At 42.3% G+C, this 23091-nt stretch overlaps 1 protein-coding gene across 2 annotated transcripts in view; it reads left to right on the top strand.

Annotated features, from left to right (window-relative positions):
- Positions 1 to 23091, top strand: part of LOC127389700 (vascular endothelial growth factor receptor kdr-like) — a 130772-nt gene that overhangs the window by 95176 nt on the left and 12505 nt on the right. The window contains exons 17-29 of one of the 2 annotated variants that reach the window (XM_051630458.1): positions 1065 to 1200; positions 2465 to 2569; positions 4927 to 5043; positions 8035 to 8123; positions 9393 to 9558; positions 10099 to 10196; positions 11139 to 11261; positions 11371 to 11482; positions 15124 to 15223; positions 15797 to 15902; positions 17589 to 17713; positions 17973 to 18051; positions 21179 to 21273. In XM_051630458.1, coding sequence (XP_051486418.1) covers positions 1065 to 1200; positions 2465 to 2569; positions 4927 to 5043; positions 8035 to 8123; positions 9393 to 9558; positions 10099 to 10196; positions 11139 to 11261; positions 11371 to 11482; positions 15124 to 15223; positions 15797 to 15902; positions 17589 to 17713; positions 17973 to 18051; positions 21179 to 21273 — 1451 coding nt within the window. The remainder of the gene's footprint in view (positions 1 to 1064; positions 1201 to 2464; positions 2570 to 4926; positions 5044 to 8034; positions 8124 to 9392; positions 9559 to 10098; positions 10197 to 11138; positions 11262 to 11370; positions 11483 to 15123; positions 15224 to 15796; positions 15903 to 17588; positions 17714 to 17972; positions 18052 to 21178; positions 21274 to 23091) is intronic. The other variant, XM_051630459.1, reaches the window with a different exon arrangement.

The raw sequence follows: 23091 nt of genomic DNA on the forward strand, positions 1-23091 counted from the left end.
ATAGTCCTTTGACTTCTCAAGAAATCACTTGCATTTGTGAGATCCCTACCCATGGTACCAGAAAATCAGGCTCCTCCCTCTTTATGAGTCAAACTGGCTTCTGAAATTAGGAAACTGAAAAAATACGCTAAATCCCCTAAAATAAGGACTTGATGTCAGCACTTATCCAGTCAGATTCCTCTGAAACACAGGTATTAAAGGGGGCCCTGTTTTAAGAAAGATCCCAGGATGTCTGCTCTAGAAATGAGCTCAAACCACACAACTTATTTTGTCTCCGAGTTTTCCTATTCTTTCACTTCCCTTTTATGACTCAGAAAAGTAAAGTTTCAGCAAAGTTCTAAGGAATTTAGATCTGCTTTTCCTAAAACAAACAGTAAACAGAGAGGCAACCACAGCTTCTGCTCTGAAGCTCACCAAGCTACAATTCCAGTGCTGATTCCTCACACTCTAGGAGATTTCCCCTCCTACTGCAAATAGTGGGATTAAATTAATGTTTTCCTCCTTGGCTTCAGTTTAACAGCTGCGGACAACAGTGGATTTCCCATTACACTTCAGAGCCATGCAGGTCTGCTCCCAGCACCCACTCAGTTGCTGTTTCTGCCTGAGCAGCATTAGAAGTAGCAGTTTTCACCAGATTTCAATTTTAAATTGCAAGAAGAGATAGCCATGAAGTGGATAACTTAGGAGAATCAAGCCTGCAAAACAAAACAGTCCATAGACGACCAGGAAGTGCAACTTGTGGAATTCCCATAAAAAAGCATTCACTTCCTTTAATAGATACAGGTAGAAGACAGCGACAGATTTTGTCTTCAGTGTGTTTACCAACATAAATCAGGCACTCTTCCCCACACCTAAGAGTGGAAGGCACATGTAAACATTTATTTGCCAGATATTGAAAAAAGCAGGAAGTTGAAGTGATGCATTCGTGGTTCAGAATAAATTTCAGAGCTAGAGTCTGGAATTCAGGGAACTCCCCAGCCAGCTCTCAGCCTTGCAGACAACAGTTCTCCCACTGGAACTGCAGGGTAAATACCATGAATAATTTTTCCACACCCTGTTTTTAGCCTGATGCCACAGATATTAAAACAGGATACCTGTCAATTATAATGGATCCAGAGGAAATGCCTCTTGACGAGCAGTGTGACCGGCTTCCCTATGACAGCAGCAAATGGGAGTTCCCAAGAGACAGACTGCGCCTGGGTGAGTGCCTGGGGATGAGAATTCTAAGGAAAGATGATTTCTAACACTCCTCAATTTCAATGGATCTGTTGTATAACCCAAGAAGCAGCCTATCATTCACAGAATTCAGGATCATCCTTAACTGGGGGTGAAACAAGGGATTTGGTAGGAAAAGCAAAGATGTCTCTCTCAAAATAGCTACCACCTCTTATTCTTTGTTGGAGAAGTGAAGCCAAACTCTCAGTAAAGGAGAAAGGTACCTCCAGGTCCTGCCCCTGCCAAAAGCAGTTTCATACCCATAGAGGGAAAGAGAAATCAATCTGAAAGATTACAGTCTTTCAGTGAATTCTGTTTTGAATAAATCTATCAATTCATCAAATAATTTCTTATAGATCATTTGAACTTGGTTTTGAGTTGCAAAGAGCTACCACGAAAAAATGAACCAAATTTCATTCTACTCAGCTCACTGGATGACAGAGCAAGAAAATGTAAAGAGCAGGTGGTGTCTGTATAGAGAAACAGCAACATCTGTGTGCAATGAGGAGTGTAGGGAATACATCGGTAACTGTGTGTGCTCTTCGTGCTTTAGCTGGAAAACATGGAAGGAGGATGAAGACAGACAAAAATAACAAAAAATTAGATGGTAGGACTAGGGTCAAGCTCCAGAACTGAAACACCAGACCATGATGCCCAGTGTACCCTGCTGTACTGTGGGTCAGAGGCCTCAGAGCACACTAGGTAATACAGGCATGAAAATGCAAATAAAATGGAAAAATAAATATAATATTAAATTCCATTTAGTGTAGCTTTTACATCAAATAAATGTCAATAACTGAAGGATTAAAGGGTTCTGGCTGCCTGAATGCCTTAACTGGCTGTCTCCATGACTGATTCATGTGAGAGGATCTGGGTTCCACAGGGTTCTATGTTTATCTCAAAATCTCACTTTCCTGGACTTCAGGACAACTGTATGTAGTGGTTTTTACCCTTAAGCCATATATATGTATTCAGCCTTGCCTTCAGCTGAATGCAGATTTATTTATTCTGCTCTGTTCTGTCACAAACTGTATTGCATGAAAGTCATATGGATATAAATCCAACTGTGTATATCCATATACTGCCAATATGTGATACTGCCTTCTGTTGACTGTCGGGCTATGTCTACGTTGTGCCTGGGCACTGGAGCCTTGTATTTCTTGCACAGCTGAGAATGCATGTCCCCCTCTTATCTGATGCAGACTGTCGTAAGTCCCCCTTGGCTCATTCTTGACTCTTGCTTCTCTAGGTAAAACACTGGGTCATGGTGCTTTTGGGAAGGTGGTGGAGGCGTCTGCTTTTGGCATTGATAAATCTTCAACCTGCAAAACAGTTGCCGTAAAAATGCTTAAAGGTACATGTCCCTCTGAGATTCTCGCAAGACTCCTCAGGGAACCTGTGGGCAATGAGGTTTCCAGTTCTCAGCTCCAAACCAATCCCAAATTCATTGTGTTCAGAAGGGAGCGGGTTTGTCATATGGGAGCAATTAGTCATTATACAGTGGATGTTAATGTGTAGGAAATGACAAGCGGGCTCCATGCGGTGCTGCTGATTAAGTCTTGTATTCCTAAAGGAGGGAAACAGCAGCTTCCAGGTCTGTGGGGTTAGAAGGGAAACAGATTACAGAATGTAATTACATTAGATAGTCTGAAATTGGATCTAAGCCTTCGATCGCAGCCCTTCCAGATGTAGAACAGTTCAAGGGGTTGAAAAAAAAGCAATGCCAAGGGAGTGAATTAGAGACAACTTGCTTGCAATTACCGAAATTAAGGAAAGCTTTTACCATCCAGTGGTGGCGAAGGGGGGAACTTGGAGACTCTTCTTTCATATTATACTTACACACAATGTCTCTGTAGACAGCTTATGAATAAATGCATCAGCCAGTACATTGACTAGTTGGGTTGGACATTTTTAACTGGTTGCTCAGGATTTTTTTCAAAGGTACAATGGATGCTCACTGGATGGCTTTTCATAGCCTACATTGCTCTGCATTTCTGTATGGCAGGATTATCCACTGCAATGCCATGATTCAGGAACTTCTATCACAGTATTTGGCTTCTGCTGCTGGCTGCCTCTCCTGATGCTCTGCTGCTTCCCATCTCTGAAATTTCACAAACATCAGTTTATCACTTGTCTGGCCCTCCTCCAAATCTGGTCTCCCTTCTCCGCATTAGTCAGTAGATCTTCAGATCATCTTCTCTCCTGCTGTTGTTTCTTCTGTTCCATGCCCATCTCCAGATCCTTCCCTGAAATTACCCTGGAAACCCCTGATCCAGACACACTTCCTTCTCCATCCAAAACTTATTGCCCTGGATAGCTCTGGGTTTCATTCACTTCCACACTGTGCTTTCCAACCGAGCCTCATGTCAACTCTACCCTGCCTGCACATATTCAGCAAACTATTCTACAGTTTTACATCCATCATTTTACACCTTATTCCCCAAGTGGAGGCAGCAGCCTCCTGCTCTAACTTGTCCCTCCCCAACTAACATGCCCATGATTCATGATGAAATAAAGGGGATTCTCTAGTGTAAGTCAATCCATTCAGGGGGGGTGGGGGGGGAAATGCTCTGGAGATGTCTGCATTTCTGTAATTCTAGCATTATCTGTCATTTTTGTGAAGTAGACTGGTATCAATTCTGGGTTGAAGGCTGAAAGATTATCTGAAACACTTGTGAGACTCTTCTGTTTAGATTTTGCCAGTGTAAATCAGGAGTAATAACACCCATGTTAGACACTGCTGACTGAAGAGATCTTGGCTTTGGAACAGCTCCTTCTTTGTCGTACAGTTTGGTGAAAGGCTTGTTTATGGAGAATTCTACAAGCAGATAAAGAGGCTACCTTTGTCACAGCAGATGAGCTGTTATGTAGCTCTTAATATATAAATCTTAAATGATGCAAAGGCAAAAACAGAGGAAAGGAGACACAGCCCCTTTTGTTCAAATACATCAGGAAGTTTTAGAAAGAAGGCAGAGGAAACAAACCAGCATCTGAACAACGTTCTGGTCTGACAGTGTCTTCCTCAGCTCTGGCAGCAAAAGAGAATGAAACTACAGTAGGACTGACCAGCCAGTGCTTCATCAAGTGTCAAGTTCATGGTTCATACACAAATATGACCCCCTCTTACTTGCTGGAAAATGTATTTCTTGGGTTGATGAGATCTCCCAGGGCTGAGATTTAGTAACACTGTACATTGTCCAGTACATTTTGGGACCCAACATACAGATATGTTGGATTCCTCCATCATCTGCAGTGGAGAGTTGCTCAGTACTCTGGAAAAATATATTCTGAGGTACTGTAAAGCAGTAACTGCTAAACTGCACATCATCATTCCAGCTGGAAGAACACATTCCTTTGTGTGCTGCTGTTGTTTGGAATCATTGGTAGTTCCTTTGCTAAGGCTGCAAAATTCAGTCCTTGCAAAGGCTCCCTGGTATCTGATTTGGGGGGAGGGTTCTCCTATGGGACCGTAACCCCCATATCCCATCCTAGAGAAAGGAAGAGTCACCCAAAAGTTAAAGTGTTATTCCCCTTTATAAAGGTCAACAGACAATGAAAAGGATTAATTATTATCTGTTCAAGAGGCTGAAAAGCAAAGATACTGCAAGTAACCTGGGTGGGTTTTGTTTCCAAGGATAAACAGGATCTTGCTGTGTCCTGTTAAAAATATCCTGTTGTGTAAAGATGATTTTTTTTCCTGTTTATCTTAAGCAGAATGTGCAACTACTAATGAATGCAAGGCTTTAATGTCTGAACTGAAGATCCTCATCCACATAGGACATCATCTGAATGTAGTCAACCTACTGGGAGCCTGCACCAAAGCTGGAGGTGAGTTCTCAGTAAATTAAGGAGCAAAGAGAAACACTTTTCAGATGCAACAGTGTTTGGATGTATCTGTGGTAGAGTACAAGCCTTATGCACACCCAACTAATGCATGCATGAACATTTCAACCTCTCTGCTCATAGGAGAGCTCTGCTGCCACAGAATATGGCCACAAGTCATCAATGGTTTCTGGACATCTTCTCCCAGCCCGTGGTGTTACTTCTCTATTTTCCTTTTCTCTGTCCTTTGTAAGCTTGTTTACAAAAGGGATTACAGACTGAAGAGAAACAGGGTCCTTAATTGCAATCAGATGCCCAGTTCCTCCACATGGGCACTACTGATAATTTCAAAGGTTCTCCTCCCTCTTCTTCCCTGCCTTATCAGGAGGATGCACCAGGCTGAGCACTCAGCTGCTTGAGGCCTTCTCCTTTCCCAAGCATTTCACTTTTGCCAGGCATTTTTTGAGTAGTATGCAGGAAACCTGAGGCAGTCCAAAGCTGCATAGAGCAGCAGCATGGCCTTTTGAGGGGCTGAGCTGGCACAACTGACTGTACATCATACAAAGCATCTGTTGCAAAGTGCAGATGTAAATCTTAGACCTTTGTCACTAAAACACCCCTTCCCATACCTCTATACAAGCATCCTTGTCTGTTACTATATTGTGCTTTGAATTAAGAGTAACAACTCTCAACGATGCTTCTTTACTGCTTACAATAAACCTTCAACATAATCCCCAAAGGACAGATTTAAGAGAGCTGAGGACAAAAAAAAAACCCAACCAGCCACTCAGCCAACTACCAACAACCAAAAAAGCCAGAGTAAAATAAATGAAGGGGAAAGACAGAGATGGAGCACACATCTGTTGGCATCTGAGACTATGAAGCTGTCATCTTCCCAAAGAATATGTGGTTGTCCAGTCACAGGAAGAAAGAGGAAACTTCAGTGAGGTAGATCTGTTAGGATGCTAGGGAAGAAATCTTCCCTCTGGCAAGATACTCCCAGTTCCTCAAGGAGCAGTCAGCCACCGGCACCCACAGATACTGCTGGAATCTGGGAGCCATGAGCAGGGAACTAGCAGGTGACCCTTACTCCCCCCGGCCATCCTGACTCCAGGGAAGTGGCCAGAGCAGAGCCGTGCAGAACAGCCTTGCAGGGGCCTGAGCAGCTTCTAGGCAGCCCTGGTTTGTTTACCTTTGAGCAGATCAATTGCAGACTAAAGAAAAATAGCCTTGAGCTCTTAAGACAGACCCTGGGCTAAGAGTTACTATTAAAATACTACTGCAGAACACAGAGATTTCTTCTTCCTTGTTAGGTTTTATGTAACAGTATTCCTGATGAAGACTGATAATAATTATGCACATATATTATTTTAGAAATATAACAAATAACACCTTGGTTGAGTGTCTGATGTATAAGCAGTTAGAACTAATACACAGTATATGCTTTACAAAGACAAAATAAAATAATGAAAGGCCATGGCTAGGAAGCATTTCAAAAACATGAATAAATCACTAACTGGAGCTTTAAAGCTGTACAGGAATCTCCATTTCCTCAAGGCATCCATGAGGGATGTTCCACTTTAGGTTCTTCAGAACAACGCCCCCAGAGATCTATTGTGCACTGCCAGATCCCAGTGCTGCTGCCTGTGAGCCCCAGGAGGCAGCGCTGTGTGGGCAGCAGCACTGCTGCTGACAGCTCTGCTGCGGGCTACTTGTGTTTTTGCAGTCACTGGTGCAGTGCACTTGGGTGCTGAACAGGTTACAGGTGTAGTCCACAGGAACTGCAAGTCCCAAACGGCCCAGAGGTGTGTATCCCATCTAGCAGTGCTGTAGGGTTTGTACAAAACAAGAGCCTGGCAGAAACATGCAGTGCTATCATCAGTGAGCTCTTGGTTATTACGGCTAGAATTCACCTTCTCCCTTTTTAATGGGACAATCTGCTTCCAAACGGTGCTGGTCACCCAGCCTCAGGCAGGGGCAACAACCAGAATCTCAGGGGCTCACTGTTCCCTCCTTGACCCCTCCATGCTCCCCTACATCCAGCTCTCAGCCTTCCCAGTCAAAATGGTACATGCCAGACTGGAGCACGGGCACAGACTGCAGAACCAGTCTGTGTGTACATTTCTGATACAGCTACTTAGAGCTGCCTCCTGCCTGTAGGGCCAAGTGCAGCTCTCAGCACTTTCCCTTTGGAGCTCAAACCCTGAAGTCTGAACTACAGACCTCCTAGAAAGGAGGTTTCTGGACATGAAATTCTGGTTGCTTAGGACTGATAATAATACACATGTCTATGCGTTCTAGTCACACATTTTCACCTTATCTTGCATTTGATGATTACAAAAAGCAGTGATTATGCTAAAGGTAGAGAATGTACCTTTTCCCTTTCCTAATAGCTCCCACTGAAACTTAAAAGCATTTTCAAGCAGATCTTAAAAATATGCATAATTGTATAAAAGCAGCAATCGCACTGAACTCTACAGTAGTTTGCACAGAAATAAGAAATTGGTATGACTTTCCAGGCTTTAAAAAACTTCAGACTAAATGTTTTCGCAGATTTTTATTTGGATCTGTCTCTGATCCTGCATGACTTTCTTTGACTCTGGAGCCATTGGCTCTACCCAAAACAAACAATCGTGAAGGCAGAAGAAGAAAATGAAGCCTGCTCCATGCTATGGGCCTATGTATAGAGCAAAATAACCTTAATAGCACGTGGGATTGTACATTCTTATTAATGATTCTTTATTTTCCTTTGTTTATTAATAAGGAATAAACACCAACTCTTGCCATCTAATGAGAAAAACTAGGAATCAGTACTGTATTCCCTTCTCCATACCCACTACTGATTGTGGGCTGCTGCAGTGTCACTACTTCCTGAACCCCCATCTGTATAATAGGAATGGCAATATTTACTTATTTTGAAGAGGATTTGGGAGGATAAGTTGGTATTAAGTGCTTTGCCTTGCTTCAAAACTCATTTGACTTTCATTGTCCCTTTAGGTCCTTTAATGGTCATAGTGGAATATTGCAAATATGGAAATCTGTCCAACTACCTAAGAGGAAAACGAGGAGATTTCATTGCATACAAGGTAAAAAAATGACAGGCTTCTCACAGTCACAAGGCTGCCCACAAGTTGGATTTTTTTTCAGTGGTTAACCACCAGTGACCACAATTTGGATTTTTTTTGTCTGCATTGGCACTGAGACAGTTGGTATTTCTATCGGCTCTTGATTTTCTCACCACATTTCAGTTTGTATGAACAAGAAAGGAAAACTTTTTTCCCCTGTAGGATCTTACTCCCGTCCTCTTCTTTCCTATCACCTGTGAAAGGATCAGTTGCAAATAGCCAGGCACTGCAGTGCATTTGAGAGAGAGAACTGTGAGATGCTACCCAGCACAAGAGAAGCAAAGGAGTGAAAAACTGGTATTAACTCAACTAGGAGAAGGTGAACCCTCTCGAAATACAAACTCAGTGTAGGGATTTTTGTTTCCAGGCCCACTTGCCCCCCAACTACCCTTCCATCATCTGCTCATTCCCATCTTCCATATTCTCCCTCTGGGCCAACCTAAAAATCTGTGCTGTGCACAGCAAACTGGATCATGAACACGATCTCAATTAAAACTAAATGGTTTTTGTTTCCAAAGGGTGGTCTGCATCCCCACAAATATTTGTGCTCACACAAACTTGGATAGGATATGGTGGAAGACATAGGAGGCCAGAATCAGCCACGGGGAGAGGACAGGATTGCCCCTCCTTGTGAAAACACAGCATCAAATTGGCTCTCTGATCTACACCTTGCCAGAAACTGGAGCCTCCCCAAGATTATTTTCCTGGATAATTCCATTATGATTATTACACCTACTGTGTACAGGCACAAAAGTACATAAGGTACTTTGGGTGAGAGAAGATTTTCCTGGTACAGTCACTCAAAATTTATTTTCTCACCATTGTTTTCACAAATTGCAGGGACTGCTTATGTCTCACTCCCCAGGAGAGGGTGAGACATGCATTTCAGTGCACATCATGCACTTTACCTGGAACTGTGATTTTAGCAGGGTTTCCTAAGAAAGCAAGAGGTACAGGATTAAAATATCTCTCTGCTCATCTCTCAGTCTCACCTAGCAAGCTTCCATCTAACTTTGATGGTGGAATATTGCTACCAGTAAAATGGGAGGTTCTCTATTAATAAATAGGAAAGCAGGCTTTGTTAGTTCTGCTATTCAGGGAACATCATGTTCAACCATGCTTTGAGCTCATCTCCAGCAGACACTTTCTCCATATGCCATTCTTTACATATTTTGAATGCCCAGACATTGCATCATCCAAAGCTAAGAATCAGTTTTCTACCATTTCTAGTCCCAGGAACACTCTGACCAAGCAGAGAAAAGTCTGGATGAGTCCAACAGTGATTTGACTGAATTGATCAAGAGGCGCCTGGAGAGCGTCGCCAGCACAGGAAGCTCTGCCAGCTCAGGATTTATTGAAGATAAGAGTTACAGTGATTCAGAAGATGATGAAGAAGGTAAAAGAAACCTACCTGGTCCCAGATCTTTGATTGCAAAGGTTTCTGTTACTTGGCTAGTCCCACACACACTGTCACAAGCCCTTACACAGCTGGACTTGTTCCTGAAATCACGAATTCTTTCTCTTGGCTGTGCCTCACTCCAGCTTTCTCACACAACAATATTTGCAGTAATGGATGTATGTAAAGGCTGCTGCTGTTGTGAAAGAGGGGTAACAGCACTATTTTACCAGAAAATCTGTGGGGTTGGTTTGTCCAGTCTCATTACTTGCTCACTATAAATAATTTCCTTCACTTTTATCCCCAGTGTTGTTTTCCCTTAGCTAAATGACATGATTCATGTTGGATGGAACTTTTAAAATCATCTGATCTTCTGCCTCTAGGTCAGTGGTTCCTAAACCAGAGTTGCCATCCTAGTAGAGAACTCATGTAACAATACTTGGATGCAGGGCTGGGGTCATCAGCATGCAAGCAGCACCAGTGCCAAAACAGTTTGGAGCTGCTGCTCTAGTGTTTTGCTGTGTCTGTGATCTCTCCTAGATGCTGAGGATCTGTACAAACGGCCCCTGACTTTGGAGGATCTGATTTGCTACAGCTTCCAAGTGGCAAAAGGCATGGAGTTCCTCGCCTCCCGAAAAGTGAGCTCACTGCAATGTCAGGGCTGAACTTTTTGCACAGAATCAAGAGTATCTGATATGAAGAAATCCAAATATGCTTCTGAGCCTGACTAATCTGCTTTTTGCTCTTATATGAAAGTGCTGGAGATCACATTAACTCTGGTGGTTAAGCAATAAGTAGCACTGAAGGGGGTGTGAAGGAATATCCATCACATTCTTGGCTCCAGGGCCTGGCATCTGTAACATGAGAGGTTAGATAGGAGGAAATACAGATTTTAAGACTATCCATGGAACTGTCTTATAAATAAATGCAGAAAAAGGCTTCCCATAAAGATCCTGCTGGTATGGTCAACAAAAGTACTACTGAAAAATGAAGAGGAAGTATCCAGCTATTTATTAAGCTTGTCAGCAATGTTGGTGACTATCAACAAAGCTGTCACCTCTTTTGGATACCAAAAAGAACGTATGTTTGTAACCTGTGAAATGCCTGCTTTCCATATACCTTGAAAGTAATATCCATGCCAAAATGCACACAAAACCAAGAGTCTGCACTGATCTCACAGTTGCCAGGGCAGCACACACAAATTATGGGCACAGTTACCCCAGTCTCACACACACAGGACTGCATTTGGAAATGTAGCTGCAGCTGCTTTTTGGCCTCCCCCAGATATGCTGCAGAACAATTAACTGGAAAATGGCACCCCCTTTGTCTCATCATAACTGCAAAAGCTATTTCATGTAGAAAAATCAGAAAATTAACTGTCATACTTGACTTGCTCCCCGAGTTATTTTCTCTTTTGCACATGACAGTGTATTTGCGGCACAAATATTTTCCTTCTCTAACCTGCTCACAACAGTCCATTTCTCTTTCCCTTTCCAAAGGAACTCTCATGCTTTCAGCTCTAGCAGTGCCTGGCTGTCCAGGCAGACCCTCTGATCTTGCTTGTCCTCATCCCTTCACAGTGCATTCATCGGGATTTGGCAGCAAGGAACATCCTTCTCTCAGAGAACAACGTGGTTAAGATCTGTGACTTTGGGCTAGCCAGGGATATCTACAAAGACCCTGACTATGTACGGAAAGGAGATGTAAGTAGAAGAAATCTGAAATGCTAGTATCAAGGGGTTTTCTTCCTTGGGGCTTGGGCTGATGAGTAACAGCAGTTCTGGCAACATGTTGTGTCTCTTGCACTCTTAGGCACGACTTCCACTCAAATGGATGGCTCCGGAAGCCATTTTCGATAAAATTTATACAACACAGAGTGATGTGTGGTCTTTTGGAGTGCTGCTCTGGGAAATATTTTCTCTGGGTAAGAACAGTTTACAACTTTTTTTTTTCCTCCTTCATTTATGGCTCTTTTGCTGTGAAAGGCTTTAAACAAACAGTGATAACCTAGTGCCATGTTTCTGTTTTAGTTACTATGATTGCACAGTGCAGATCAGGTGTAAGATAATGTCACTGGACTAAAGTCAATGAGAACTCGACCAGGCAAAGGTACATGAAAACAGTGAATGTTGGGGGGGAAGAGAGAAGGACACACCAAACAATCTAAAACCCTGGACCTAATATTTGTGATAACTGAAACCAACAGAGCACAGAAATAATGCAAGCTGCTGCTCAGGAGTGAAATATTTGAAAGCAATGAAGAACCTGTTAAACCATATTTTCCTCTAAGCAATCTGCATCAGGAAACCACACAGCTCAAAGGTTGCAGGGGATTACACTGCTGTTGACAGAGTGGGCTGAGATGTTGCCAGTGTCAGCCAATGCAACACAAGGGAGTTTGCCCACATGACATTTTATCCCAGCTTATCTTCCCCACAAAATCAAAGATTTTCTAAGTAAGAAAAAAGTATTGGCAGCAGCTGCCACCAGGTTGATATAAGAACCAGTGCTAGACTCTGCCTAATCATTTTGGCAGCAAACAGGCAGAACACACACTCTTCTGGCAATATCACTTGCAAGCCACATTTTTTTAAAGAATAGTAATGGTGTTCTTTATGTACTATAGACCTCATCTTACAGTGCTGGTAGAAATCTCAGCCTCACTGAGATCTGGCTACTGTCCAGCTAGATAAAGCCCTGAAAATTCAGATAAGCAGTCCTACAGACAACTGGACTTTGCCACTCTCCAATTCTCCACACAGAGTGGCAAGTTTTGGTTTCCTGGGGGAATTTAGGAATGTCAGCTCTGGCTTTTCAATCAGCATTTGCAGACATAAGAAAACAAGAAGCATTATCAACTTAAGCTGCTGAATTTTAAAGCAAACTGTATAATCTCCTACTACCTTAGTTTTGTGGATCAGTTGAAATTAATGATCAGGCTCAAGATGCCAAATCCAGATCTGTATGCAGTCTGGAGCTGTTTCTATCCTAATATTTATTTAGGGCTGGCTGCATAGATCACCACCTGATTTCAGTCCAAGTCTTTGATTTGGACTTTTCTCTAGTTGGGGTCAGTATGCAAAAGACAGTTCACACTCAAGTGCTTAAAATAAGTGACATTTATATGGCTTTAGCCAGAGTTGAGTACTATTTAGAGTTTAGTTGCTTCAGTGTGACACTTCAATGGCTCTGTAGCAGCATCACCTGCTGCATGTGTTTTGAAACACGACAAAGACAAAGCTCCAGGGGCAGCACCAGTCCCAGTTCTAATCCATTATTCAGGAAGATGCATTAACATTAGCATGCAGAGACCCCCTCTGAGGGGACAGCCTCTCCATTGGGCATCTCCAAGGAACAAAATGAACTGAATAGCGATGAATGGCAAGGACCACTGCAGAAGGCAAACTGTTTATACCACTCCCAAAGGTCCTCATCATGTTTCACAGATGTGATCTTCAGGCCCTTTGGCCTTTGATACTCAATAGTAATAAAACTTAAAATATAATAACTGAAACTTGTATCTATCTTTAAAAATAATTTATCTGGTTTTAACCTTGGATAGCCCCTTTTCCTAATGAAGGTGCTCACTTGGAGCAATAGGCCGTTGTCTTCTGAATTCAGAGGAAGCTACTAAATTGCCCCAAGGGCTGCCATCCCCAGAGCTGCCATTCCCAGAGCTGCCTCTGCCCTTGCTGTGACGTAGATCACAAACTTTCTTCAATCCATGGCACAGACCCAAAAGGAGTCATCTTCTCTAAGAGGGTTTTTCATACAGATCATCCAGGCATGTCTGTGGTTTGGCACTGCTCACATCTGCAGCTCACATGATAAATATTTAATTAAGGGTTTGTGCACTGATTGAACTCTCTTATGTAAAAGTTTTACAGATCACTGAGAGCCAGGGGATGGAAGTTATTTGTCATTGCTATAGGGTATGTTTTGGCTCCCATTTAAAAATGCTGCTTTTAACTGGGTCCCACACACTTTTCACTCTCTAAAAAAGGAAAAAATACTGATTAGCAAAATGCACAGTTGAGTTTGGACACTGATCCTGCCAGGGTCAGAAGCTGAATGAAGCACGATAGGTTTCCCCAGAAGGGCTGGCAGACTGGATCCATTCTGGTGATCCAGAGAGAAACCAGAACTGGAGACAGTTAATTTTCATTTGGAGCTGAGTTTGCATTGATCTTTATATTAGCAGGTCATTATGATCATCATGACAGGCCAAAACAAAACTAGGAAAGAAAATCAAGATATAAAGCAGAAATTATGTTCCTATTTCTAATCTACTTCAGTCCAGGAAACACTCTTAATACTGTGATCTGATAGTTGCACATCAAGTGCATCGAGATGTGCAGTGGCCAAGAACCTCTGAGCTCTGAATGTCATCAGAGCCTACCTGTGGTGTTGAAGTGCCCTCTTAGGAAGTTACCAGGATCTTTACCCCCCAGTGCATAGGCTTGCAGATTGAGCAGTCAGATTCACAGAGGAGAATAATTCCGGGAACAGCCACATATAGGCACCTTCTTCACTGCTTTCATCCGAAAGATCTCTGCTGTGCTTGCTGTGCCCTGAAGTGCAGAGCACATGATGGTGTTTCCAAAGACGGGGAAAGGGAGAGAAATAAATACAGGAAATAGGCAGAAATGTTATAGATGGTAAATTATATATCTAGCCCTCAAGGAATCTGTATAAGTCCATATTTCCATTCAATCCCCACCTATAAGACTTGATTAAATTTTCTTCCAAGTTCACCATCCAGCCCTTAGGATCCAAAAAGGCAAGGGTTGGGCTGCATGTGAAGCCTTTGCTGAGAAGAGTGGAAAGCTTACAGATCATTTAGGTCTATCCCCAATTGGTTCAGTGAATTTCAGCCTTCAGTGTAGATGCCTCTTGAATTTTACCTATGACATCTGGATGACTCAGACACCAGAGCACTTTCTTGAATTATGTATTTGTTCCCCTTATTTATGGTGCATCATAAAGTGCAGGGGTCCTACAACAAAGACCACAAGCTCTGAGAAGCCCACTCACTCATTAGTTGAGGAGAAAAGCACATTCAATGCATACACAGGTTTGTACCAGTCATTCCTCTGAAGAGAGCCACTTCCACAGGAACTCAAATAAGTCTCACTCCTACCCTTTGATGACTGCTGGTCCAACTTTTGTGCAAGTTAACAGAATACTACCAGTCCCTTTTCAAACTCTGCCTCACAAAAGCAATTACAGTTGCCATGCACTGTGCTCCCAGGTTTCACACTAACAGCTGGAAGGTCATTTTTCAAGGAAATGTTACCTGTAGGACTACATAATACATATAAAATACTGAACTAGTGAACCAGGAGAGAAGAACTACAGTTCTACACCTGAGGCTGAACTGCAAGGTTCTAGCAGCCTTCTACAGAAGGCAGATGCCTACAGCTTTCTCTGCACTTACAGAGCCCAGTAAGGCCAGAGATTCCAAGGCAGTGAACAATGAACAGGACTTCATGTAGATTCATTTAATGCAGGGTATTCCCAGACTGGCAGTTTGGAAAACAGGGTGTAACCAGTTTCTCCCATCAGGTGCCTCACCATACCCTGGAGTGCAGATAGACGAGGACTTTTGCCGACGGCTCAAGGAAGGAACCCGGATGAGATCTCCAGAGTACTCTACTCCAGAAGTGTAAGAGCTCTTGGCTTTGTATTCAGAGCTGATAAATCATTTAAGTATTACAACAGAGGCTGTTTTTAAGTGTGGAGAGGGAAGATGACCTCATCAGATGACAGCAATATATTTTGGTTTCAGTAAAAACAGTTGTAGTTTTGCATACCTTGGGTGTCCTGACACCACAGACAATTACTAAAGACAGACCAAGCCAGCCTGACCTTTGTCAACAACAAGTTGAACAGATCTCCCCATGTCAGGTGTAGTTCATGATTCTCAGTTCAGGGGACTACTGGGTCTGCCTTGATTTCCAGTTCTGGGACATAAACCAGGCATCCATAACTATGACTTATTCCAGCAATATCAGTGAGGCCCATCAGTCAGATGTTAAGCCAGGTGAAAATAAAAAGCCTACAGACTCAGCTGAGACAGGAATATAGAAGAAAAAAGCATCTCACACAGAGACTAGAGATTTCAACCTGTCTTAATCCAAAACTATCCATACAATGGCCAGAAGAAGCAAGAAAAATAAACAGTTTAGAAACAAAGTTCCTATCCTTTTCCTCTCTTAATACCTGTGCTTTTATCTAGCTACCAGACAATGCTGGATTGCTGGCACGGAGTGCCCACCGAGAGGCCGACCTTCACCGAGCTCGTGGAGCGCTTAGGAGATCTTCTTCAAGCCAACGTGCAGCAGGTACAGCAGTACAAGCCTGTCTTCAACATCTGTATGCTTACAGATGTGTGGGTATGAGATGAGTGCACATGCACACAGGTGAAGCCTGTGTTGGGCAGTAATATCAGATTTGACTTCATAACAGGGATCACAAGGAAAACAACTGCTGGGATGAGTGAAGAAAATATTAACTGTTCAAAGGGGATTGTATTTCAAAAGTAGATGTTTATCCATCCATAATAAGCAGAAACTTACATCAATTAAAAAAATGACTCAGTTGTCCCTTCGAGAAGCAATAGTGCTTGATCTCACAATTTTAATTAGATTCCAACACAAACTGCCAGTAGTTGGTCTGAACTTTCTCATTTTCTGAGCTGATGTTCATCAGTGCTCTTCGGAGCTTTAAAATTATGCTGTTTAAAAAGCTCAGGAAGTCAATTACATAATTATTAATTTCATAATAGTTAAATCAGTTGTGTTCTTCTTCAGTAAAAACAGAGACCAGTTATGTAACTGTCTATTTAATTTACAAAGAAATCAAACACTTTCCTCCCACTCCTTCCTGTTTGTAAACAAATTTAGTGCAGCTAAGTTGAAGAGGAACCAGTCTGCAAGATGGAGAGCTTATGAGTTTTATCCTATAACCAAACTAAATTAAGGAGACAACTCATGATAAGGGAATAGGGCACTTCTCAAAATTAAAAAAATTAAGCAAAGGAAAATTTGGACAAATAGTTTTAGGACTCAAAGGAAGAGTAATTTCTGAAGATTACTGCAGGGGTGTAATGACAATGCAGAGCTTATTAAGATGTGTACTGAATGGTATTAAACTCTGAGCATCAGTTTCTTTTAAGGACAAGACATGAAATCCTTTAAGGCTCCTTTGTAAGGACTGGCTCTTGCTAAGCTGCAAGTCCCTCAGCTGAGCCCAAGCAAAGAGCCCATGCAAGAGAATCTTCTTTCACCTATTCCAAAATCTGTTGAAGTTTCATCAGCCACAGGGGTTTGTGGACTTCATGCTGCTCCCTCCCTGTTTCCAAAAACATGGCTAAACTGGGATTTAGGTGTTCCTGAGACTGGTCACTTGGAATTCCCAAAGAGGCCAAGGCAATAACACTATAGGGAGTGACTTTTCTGAAGTGATCAGTGAAATGCTGTTCACTTTCACTGAGGCAAAGCAGCCACACATCTGGAATGCAGTAACCATCACAAGGAAATTACTGCCAGCTCATCAAGGACACTGCTGGGAAAGCCAGCAAAAGCAGCTGCTTTTAAACTGGGTGCACATGTATTGACACCCTCAATACAACTGTCACACTGCTGGGCCAAGTGTGAGGGACATTTATAAGTCTTGTAACTGCTATAAAGACCAGTGAAACAGTAGCTCAGGCTGAGATGCCTGGAAGGGAAAACATGTGAACTGCAGATGATTTCTAGAATGTTAAAGATCATTTTCAGCCAGGTTACCCAGAGTGAACCAGCTTCCTTATACAAAGCCTCCTGCACAGCAAGTGTTGGAAAAAAGCTGTGCTTTCTAACTTCCACATATTGTGAAGAGCATCATAATCACTTTCAAGAAACATCATAAATAGAATTAGGCCTTTTCAGTATAAAGCTCTGCAGAATACAATAACCTTTTACAGCTGAGGTGCAGTACAAAGTCATCTTTACTAACTTTGTGGGGTTTTGATGTTATTAATTATATAGGATGGTAAAGACTATATTCCACTGAACATCACCCTGTGTCCTGATGGAGAATCTAACTCCAAAACTTGCCCTGTGGAGGAGAACTTGAACACTGGTGTAAATCGCTGGAGCACAGTGGAAACTGGGTAAGAAAAATATATATGGGGGGTGGGAGGGAAGGATAGATTTGATGCAGCTGGGCACTGTTTGCTGCCTCCTCTCTATAAGGCTATTTTAAAGGAGCTCGTCAGGCAAATTTGTCAGGGCAGTGTTTGTTAATTACAAGAGATGAAAAAAGAAGACTGGTCCAGGAAACTGAGCTGTGTCAGGGATATTAATTGAGCTACAAACTAGTGCAGCATCTGCTTGGGTTTCATGGTGACCACTCAACTTTCTTGCTTTCAGTAACAGCAGCAAGAAGAGACCCCTGAGTGTGAAGACATTTGATGAAGTATCAGTAGAAAAGGAGAAAGTGACACATGAGGTAAGTGAGGTGATCTTCTACACCAGGTTCACAGATCACTTGTCACCAGCACCAGAAAGTTATTAGAGCTTTTGAAATATTCGGTAAGAAAAAGCTTCAAATGAAGCAGAAGATTTGGCCCTGGTACCTCACACAGAGGTCTGTGTAACAACAAAAACTGCTTTTAGTTTAACAAATAATTTACAGAGAAGCTCAAACATGATTATCCTGGCTTTGATCAGGCTAAGGGGCTTTATGTAACACATTTCAATGTTTTTTCCCCCATAAGAAAATGGCAGCTCATTGAAATGGAGCCTCTTGAAGGAAGTGTGTCCAGAACACATCCTGACTGGCTTAGACAGCCAATCACTTGGTGGTGGGGAAGTTATTCAGTTCTGGATTAACAAGACCAAGAACCCAGATCCTGCCCTACTTGATTCACACAAAGGGTTTTAACTCTGGATTTTCCCCACCCTAAGTGAATATTTTTATTATTACTTCAATGGCACTGCCTGGCACAAGGAAGTTGAACAGTTTCATTCTCACCCAAGGGAAAACAAAAGCCAGTTTTGTTACAGAATGATGGTTCTGCTTGTTGACTTCTTCTGAGATTACAGGTTCCAAGGGTGGAGTTATTTCTTTCTACTTTTTCTTCCTTCTTTAAACAAACAACCCAACTCATTAATTTTCTCCATGGCTCAGGTATTTGCTGGCTGCAGGGCCACATTCAATCCACACTGCTTGCCCCAGTTACATATTCTGTACCACTAAGGAGGGATTTTGTACTGCACATTTGAAGCAGGTCAAAGTCTGGGGAGGAAGCATGAAGCCCTCAGGAAACCTCATAGAAGAAGAGGGCAAGTACCTGATGGCTAGAAGCAGCACAAGAAAGCTCTGTAGAGTTTTACGGAAACAAGCCAGCCTGTCTACTCTGCTAGGCAGGGAACTCCCCACATGCTCCAGCTAAGATTCCCTCTTGGACAGAGCCATTCCTCAGACCAGCTGTCTTGGGAAGGGTCTATAGCTACAACTGTCCTGGAGATACTTCATCTCCTTGGCAAACAGCACATTGCTCATCTCCTCCCTTGTTAGCACAAACTGATGCCCAGTGCTCCCTAGTACCATGGCAGACGTAATTTCTGTGCCTTTATCAGTGCATCCTGGGGATTAGAGGGCTTAGAATTCTCTCTGGCTCCTGCATCTTTCCTCTTGCAGGATAAAAATCTGTCCCTCTGAATGACAAAGACATTCACTAGATAGATGTGGTATCAGGAAGAGATTGCTGCTGCCAGCATGAGCACTACTATCCTAAACTCTCCCTTGTTCGTGGCTTTTTAGAGTAAGTGCTCACATGAATGGGAAAAAGTTTCAAAAAAGTGTAATAATACATTAAGAGATCAGAAAAAAATGGGATATTTCAGCGAGGATCTTTTAAAGCAAAATTATGGTGTGATCCACTTCTGGACAAAGTGCATTTGTGTTATTATGTCACCTTAAATATCAAACCATTCATACTGATCAGGTCATTATTTCAAAGAGTTGCCCAGGAACTCCAGAAGTGCTGTACCCCACCTTCCTGCCATTGTGAGACTGATCTGGAGTCTGTTGATATTCTTTTAACAATTCCTCTGAAAACAGAGTGCAAAGCAGCACTTGGATAAATTGTTTCTAGATTACACATTTTAAGGGGAAATGGTAAAGATAAAAACCAGAGAGAAAGGCTGCACTCTACTGAGGTTTTGACAGACCTAATTTATTTAGTATTTTACTTCATACATTTCTAGACTAATCTTATTAACAACTGATATATTACATATTACCAAAGCATTTGGTAAATAACAAGCAAAGGCATTTTTACATTTGCTGGGATTATTTTGTCTGTCAGTGAGTTTGACTGGTAAAATAAGACTAACTGGAGTTTCACTTCCCATTTTGAAGTCTTTTGCTTTGATTTGGACAGATGGACACAATTTTCTATCATCACAAGATATTTCAAATGCAAAGGAAACCCCCACTGAACATTTTCTATTTTTTAAATTACTTAGAAAAAGGACTGTGCATGTCTGTGAACCTGGGTAGCACTTGGCACAGTAACAGCTTGATCTTAATTGCAGCCTTGACACTGAACTTTAAGCACCTCAGCTTTAAAACTAGTCAAGACAGTTTTGTTGGACAGCTCAAAAAACCCCAAACTATAAGCAAAGTACAAGGAGCCTTTTAAGCTTTGAGGCCTTGCAAAGCACTTGGGTTTGCCAAAATGATACCGAACTACCACTTCCTTCAAGTGTCAGTGTTTCTAATAGTATGTCTCTAGCAGGTGTTTAGGGTGATTTTTTCTGAGGAGCCAGTATTACTGGATATTTTCTTTATTAATTTCTGTCTCTTCATATCTCAGCTATGCTGCCTAGACAGTACCCATGTCTCACGCTTAATATAAATTTGAAGTTAAAAAATGTCAAATTATCTTTTGATATGTTCAATTTAAGGGTGCTCTTTCAAAACACAGCTCAAGAACTGTATCATCATAAAACCAAGGTAATTATTCTCAGGCTAAACAGCAGCAATACCAGGAATGGCTGGATAAATCTGGTAATACAGGCCCTGATAAGAGAATCTTCTGAAAAATGGGCCTTATTTCATACACCAACTGGACATGTTAATGTGTTAAGCACTTGACTAAAGAGTACACAACTGAGAGCTGTGATGCAAACATTTGCCCTCCACATTGTTGGCTGGAATCTCATGATTACGTAGAAAAGCTAGTAGCTCCCAGGGGAGCTGCAGTTCAGAAGTGGCAGTGGAAACACCACAAATCTACAGCTGGCTGACCTGCTCCCTGCAGGGACAGGGAGTCCCAGCCTCTCAGGCCACAGGGAAGAACTTGCATTCTCCTCGCTTTGTCTGCTCTGTAGCAGGAGACAGTTTTATAGGGTGAAGTTCTATCAACATGCCTAAAAGTGATACCATCACAAAGATAGCTGGAATCTGGTATCCTAACAAACTCCTTGGCTTTTCTTTTCTCCTGACTTTAAGGATGGTTTAGTCTGACTTTCTTCCACTTCCATGGCAAGCCGTTTTGAACTTAAGTGCTCCATGCTGTCATAATAGTTTGCCACCTTCCTGATGTTGTTTTCCCTTCACTGCTCAGGAGTCAGACAGCGGGATGGTGTTGACATCAGATGAGATAAAAAGCCCGAAGAGGCTGGAAATCCGTTCTTGGCCGTATGGGATCATGGCTCTAGCGTAAGTACCTCTTGGTATTTCCTTTTAGGACAGTGTCCCATCCAGAACAATGCTTCCAAAAATGGAAATTTTGTTCCTGAACCTTGCAGCACTAACAGGGACTTTTCAGATGCTACAGATTCTGCTGGACTTGAGTGTGACCTTTGGGAATAATGTTGTTCAGCAGTATTTTCCCTGAAGTACTGTCTAAGTGTTGTACTTGCTGGGCAATCAGCAGATCTAGACATTGTTCCATGGTTTTATCCTATGCACATTCTGAGAGGATTTCTGCACAGCACAGTGCATTGCTATGGAGACCAAATGGCATCAGCTCTAAAAAAAAAAAAGAGCTCAAATGTCAGGAACTGCATTACTATGCTGCTTCACCTGGGCTGATTTCCCTCTCTTTATTGCATGGTGTCATGTTGACACAAATCCAACACATGCACAGACAGCCTCCCTGACAGAATTTATCCTTCTAAAGATTTCTGTCAGTCACCTCTGACTGCTCTTCCCCCTACTGCATTTCTCCCATTTAGATGAACAGTTGGCAGAGGAAGGTTCTTTTTCTCCCCCTCCCAGGCTTTCTGCTGAGAAGTCAGAAAAATCAACAGCCAGCTAGAGGTAGAAACACAAAAACCCCAGAACAGCCTGTTCTCTCAAGACTGCCAGGAAAGCCTTCTGAGCTGATATCAGGCCCACTGGGAGTGAATGTGAAGTAACAGGGCTCTGCTGGGTTTGGTGGATCTCTGCCTGACTCATACCATGAGGGTTCTCCCCATTTACAGTCAGCACTTTCATAGCAATTCCATTTGTCAGGAGATACCCGATACCCTCTGTGCCAGCCAGACCACAAAGGGCCATCTTCACAGAGGTCTGGTATGAAAGCAAACTCTGCAGCATGCTATGTTTGCTGTCTCCTCATTCCCAGAACCCTACCTACCACTGAATGGACAGAGCTGTGTTTTTGCTTGGCCACATCCTTCATTGAGTGTTTGAGGCCCAGCTGAGAAAGCTATTTTGTCAGCTTATCTTTTTGTTAATCTTGCAGACTCTCATTGGCACAAATAACATTTTTTACATAGTCACCAAGCATCCTGATGCCCTCTCATTTGAGGACATGACACCACTTGGTGTTTCTGCACTACTAACTTGAAAAACAAACCTCAAAAGCATAGAGAATAGTCTAGGAGAGGTCAGAAGAGAGTGCTGGTTTAATAGGGGAGATAAAGTCACCCTTGTTAATTTTGTATCTCTCTCTACCAAAAACATTTACCCTGGATCCTTTTCAAACAGTCTTCCTTTTCTAAAACAAAACTGTTCAAAGGCTTAGCATGTTTTCTAAACCAGGGTGGCTGCATTTATTATTTTTGCCCAGATCCTGCTGTTTATTTATCTTGCATTCATTTCTCTGTTGAGTTTAAAATTTGGCAACACTACACACCATGGAGTGTCAGTGTCAAGAGTTTCTTGAAGATGAATCTGATACTGTGAGCCTGGGACACCACTGTTAGACTGGACTACCCAATTCTGAGCTCTAAGCATTTTATGCTGCTGAAGTATAAAGTCACAACAGCAGCTGCAGTGAGGGACAGAAAGACTGACTAGGATAATGACCCTGGAGTTAGCATTCAAGAAAGCACATTCAGCTTAGAGGGGATTTAATGATGGGATGACTCAGGTGTCAGATTTCATCTCATAATATTAACAGGCTACTGCCAAGCACTGCTTTAAAATTCTCCCAGAGACTCTATAATCAAGTTATTGTTTAAACCTATAACAAGTTTGATATCTGCTCAGTAGTCCTCCCTCCATCCCTCTCCCTTCTCCCCAACTCAA

This window comes from Apus apus, chromosome 12 (genome assembly GCF_020740795.1).
Source record: "Apus apus isolate bApuApu2 chromosome 12, bApuApu2.pri.cur, whole genome shotgun sequence".
Classification (NCBI taxonomy): domain Eukaryota; kingdom Metazoa; phylum Chordata; class Aves; order Apodiformes; family Apodidae; genus Apus; species Apus apus.